This window comes from Myotis davidii, unplaced genomic scaffold, assembly GCF_000327345.1.
Source record: "Myotis davidii unplaced genomic scaffold, ASM32734v1 scaffold289, whole genome shotgun sequence".
Taxonomy (NCBI): Eukaryota; Metazoa; Chordata; class Mammalia; order Chiroptera; family Vespertilionidae; genus Myotis; species Myotis davidii.
This window is the reverse complement of record NW_006299717.1, coordinates 306,042-310,154: the sequence shown is the minus strand read 5'-3', so window position 1 is coordinate 310,154 and position 4,113 is coordinate 306,042. Positions and strand designations below refer to the sequence as shown.

At 59.0% G+C, this 4,113-nt stretch overlaps 1 protein-coding gene across 2 annotated transcripts in view; it reads left to right on the top strand.

Annotated features, from left to right (window-relative positions):
• The window catches only part of DAAM2 (dishevelled associated activator of morphogenesis 2), a 44,032-nt gene that overhangs the window by 29,240 nt on the left and 10,679 nt on the right, over positions 1 to 4,113 (top strand). The window contains exons 15-17 of one of the 2 annotated variants that reach the window (XM_015571877.1): positions 1,051 to 1,077; positions 2,078 to 2,184; positions 3,392 to 3,476. In XM_015571877.1, coding sequence (XP_015427363.1) covers positions 1,051 to 1,077; positions 2,078 to 2,184; positions 3,392 to 3,476 — 219 coding nt within the window. The remainder of the gene's footprint in view (positions 1 to 1,050; positions 1,078 to 2,077; positions 2,185 to 3,391; positions 3,477 to 4,113) is intronic. The other variant, XM_015571878.1, reaches the window with a different exon arrangement.

The window sequence follows — 4,113 nt, the reverse complement described above, 5'->3', positions numbered from 1 at the left end:
GGGCAGTGGGGGCTGGGGGTAGGTGTGGCTGCTCCCAGGGGACTAGCCAAAGGGGTGGGGGCAGGGCTCTGGCCTGTTTGGGGGTTCTAGAAAAGCCAAATGGTTATTTATGTCATTTAAATGTGGGTTCTCAAGGCATCTACTTGCAGGAGGCATTTTCAGCCCTTGCTCGTGCCAGGCTGCATGGGCACAGGCAGCGACTGGAGGCATCCTGAGTGCCTGGTGCTCCTGCATGTCAGTGCTCCAAGGGGGCCTGGGGATGCAGGGAGTACCTGCAAGGGGTGTTCCGGGCATGGCCAGTCACATGCCTCCGTCTACTTTGAGCATCATCTCCAGTGCTCCAAGGGGGCCTGGGGATGCAGGGAGTGCCTGCAAGGGGTGTTCCGGGCGTGGCCAATCACATGCCTCTTCTCGCTGTCTGGGGACCTGGGTGGCTGTGGGCAGAGGGAGGGCCTATGTGCTGTGGGTCTCCCTCTCTGCCCCACATACGTCCTGACTTAGTGATTTCAGCTCATCAGGGTCAGGAAGAGAGAACCAGGGGTGAGCTCCGCCTCCTCAGCTCCCCTGAGAGATTCAAAGACCGAGGGGCAAGGGACAAGGGACAGGGAGCAGAATTCAGGGATGCCTGCTTCCCTCCGCCTCAAGGAACACAACTTCCACAGGGCCCGGCTCAAGTTCCCTGTGTTCCTCCTCTGTTTAGAAAGTTTAACTCATGGGGGGGAGATTCCAGGCGGAGGAGAGGGACGCCTGGGGCCGGCAGCTGGGGTTGGTGGGCCTCGGTGGGGAGTGGCGGGGTCCTCTGCGCCCAGGACCTGTGGGGGGCGCTGCCTGTCCTCTGCTGAGTTTGGCTTGGGGGTGCATGTCTGCTAGAAGCTGCTCCTATGCGTGCTCCTCCCCGCCCCCCTCTCCAGCCAGGAGTCTGGTTGGGATGGAGCAGCAGAGTAGAGATGAGGGGCCCCATGTCTCCCCTCCCATCCCTGGGTCCCTGGGCCTCTTGGCTAACGTTGTGCATGTTTAATCCTCTGTTGGCTGTGGCTGCTGCCTGCCTAGGAGCTGATAACTAATACTTCTCAACAGGTGAGTCACTGAGGGGCCTGGACGCTCCGACCTTTAATTACTCCCCCAGGCTGCTGCCTGGCCCTGGGCCCCGAAGAGAAGGCCTGTCCTTTCTACCTTCTGTCTCATTCCCCGTTGATACAGGGTGGCCTGGGGAGGTTCCCAAAGAGAAAGCGAAACGTAGGAGAGGGCTTAGCACTAGCAGACCCGGCCCGCGGTGGAGAGAATGGGCACAGGAGTGAGGAGGAAGCTCCTGGTTTGTTGCCCCCCACCCCAGGAGGGGGGCACCAGGCCTTCCTATAGGACTGAGCAGACTGGACACAGCTCGCAGAGGTGGCCACATGAGTGGTGGCTCCTGCAGGCGCACAGCATGGAGCATGTACTTGGAGGCAGCTCCCAGGATAGAAGCTCATTAGGGGCTCAGAGAAGGCAGGAAGGAGTGGTAGGGGGGCAGTCTTTGATTTTTTGGGAATACACCTGCTAGAACCTCCAAGGAGAGAATTCTACAGGGAATTCTGCCTCAGTTTCCCCACCTCTGAACAGGTGGATGCCCTCTCCCCAGAGGACATTGGGCCGGGCCTGAAGTCTCCAGGAGTCCAGGGACTGTGACCTTATGGGGACTTATAACCAGCTTCTTATGTTTTGGGGAGTTTGGGTGGGGCGGTGGGAGTGGGGGTGGAGTCTCTGGGGATGTGTAGATCCCATGACATTCCCACAGCCATGGATCAGTGTCTCCCTCCATCGGAGCAGCTCCTCTCTAGTTTGTCCAGAGAGGGCCATCTCTAAAAAGGGCTCTTCATTGCCCCCAACTCATTCTAGCCCAGGGTGAAGTCCCAGGTGCCGCCTACTGGGTCAGGAATGACCCACCCTCCTCTCTTCCCAGCCTTTTCCTCTCCCTTTCTCTCACACCAGGAGCCTGGCCTGGTTGGTAGGGGGGGCGGCTCCTTCAGGGGGCGGGGCAGAGAGTAGAGGTTTGGGGGAGACACACACCTCACCTTCCTGACTGGCTTGTTGGTTGCAGAAAGAGTTGGGCTCCACGGAGGACATCTACCTGGCCTCCCGCAAGGTCAAAGAGCTGTCAGTCATTGACGGCCGGAGGGCGCAGAACTGCATCATCCTGCTCTCCAAGTAAGTGCTTGCGCAGCCTGTGGGGTCCCGCCTGGCCTGGGGGGCCTGCCCCAGGATACCTTCCTGATGGGAGGGGCTGGACCCCCAGGAAGCAGAGGACTGAGATGGGGCGTGTGGAGGGAGATCGTGGACTTGAATGCCTGGGGGAGGTAGGTGGCCGAGGACTGGGGTGACAGCAGTCTTTGGCCTCCCCTGTCCGCTGCCCGCTGGGAAAGGGGACGAGGCCCCGATCTAGAACCCTCCCCAGGAACCCATGTCAGCAGCAGCGTGGGGCTCTGCACACAGGAAACTGCCCCAGCTCGAGGCTCCTGACCAGCCTGGTCAGTGTCTGCTGGTGGAGTGGCTCTGAGCCCATGGAGGCCCCCAGGCTCAGGCCACGGAGCAGCATGATCTCAGCCCCCAAGCATTTCCCGTGGCTGCAGAACAAACAGGGCAGTATGTGCACCAACAGCACAGCTTCTGTGCGGGGCCTCCCGCCTGGGCCAGGGTCAGAGGGCACCGCCTCCCAGACTATTCTTAGTGCTGCCCCAGCCGTCCCTGGGACACCCACCCCTCCTTCCCTCCCACAAGGCCCAGGCCTCTGTTCCTCCCCCTTGCTGGTGGGGGAGAGGTCTGTACCCCAGGCTCCCATTGGCTGAGCACCTGGAGGGGCTGGGAAGGGGTGTGTGTGTGTGTGTGTGTGTGAGACAGGGTGGGCTCCTCCCCCTCCCCAGACAGCAAGTGGATAAGCCGGATTGATCAGCTGTGCGGGAGCTGAGGCTGTGCCAGACTGAGGCTGTTCTGTCTGCCGAGAATGAGGGAAGCAGGAAGCTGCCCCTCAAAGGCCTGCCCTCCTCCCGCGCTCCCAGCGAGGTGCTGCAGGCATCTTAGGCAGGAGAAGGAGGAGGAGGAAGATCAGGACCCTTCTCCCCATGTCTCAGGCTGCACTCAAGATGCCCCTTTACTCCCAAACGCCCCCGTCCCCTGTCAGCTCTCACGGAGACTCAGGCACAGACCGCAGACGCATTGGCAGAGACGAAAAGACCTCGTTGCTGAGTTTAGGGAGTGAACCAAGTTAGTGTAGTCTGAGGAGGCTTTGCCAGAGCTGGGGAGGACTCTCCAAGGTGCTCTGTGCTCTACGTTCCATGAGGGAGGAGGGAGAAGTGAGCGGGGTCTGTCCCGAGTGGACACCCACCCGCCAGGCTGCTCAGGGCTGGGCTCTGCCTAGGTTGAAGCTCTCTAACGAGGAGATCCGCCAGGCCGTCCTGAAGATGGATGAGCAGGAGGACCTTGCCAAGGACATGCTGGAGCAGGTGAGCCCCTCAAGGGGAGGCAGCGAACCCCTTCCCGACAGCCCCCCAAGAGACCCAGTGGCCCAGGAGAAATCAGGCTAGAGGCTGGAGGAGTGGCAGAGAGGTTTCTGGAAACTTCCCTTAGCCAACCCCCACCACCATTAATTGGACTTCATTAAACTCTTGAACTCTGTTCATCCAAGGCACTGTTGTATTACCTTATTTTATATTAGAGCAAAAAGGCAAGCCAAACCTTAGAAGATATTTGCCTTCGGTATATCGAGCAAAGATCTCATGTTTAGAATAAAGAACTCTACAAATCAGTGAGAATATGGCAAACAACTGCACTTAAAAATGAGCAAAAACTTGAACAAGTACTTCATGAAGGAGAATTTCTAAGTGGCTTCTATTGGTCATCAGAGAAACAGGGTCGATGTGGGTGTGTGCGGTGGCCCCACATACCCACCAGAATAGCTAAGAGTAGAAAGACAGACCATCCAGGTGTGGACTGGGAGGGGAAGCGGATGGGAGTTCTCGTTCCAGGCAGTCATCTGGAAAAGCACTTGGCAGGGTACACAGAGGCCACACACACCTGCCCAATTGCCCAGCAGCCCCCCTCCTAGCGATACACTCAGACCACCACCACCACCACCACCAC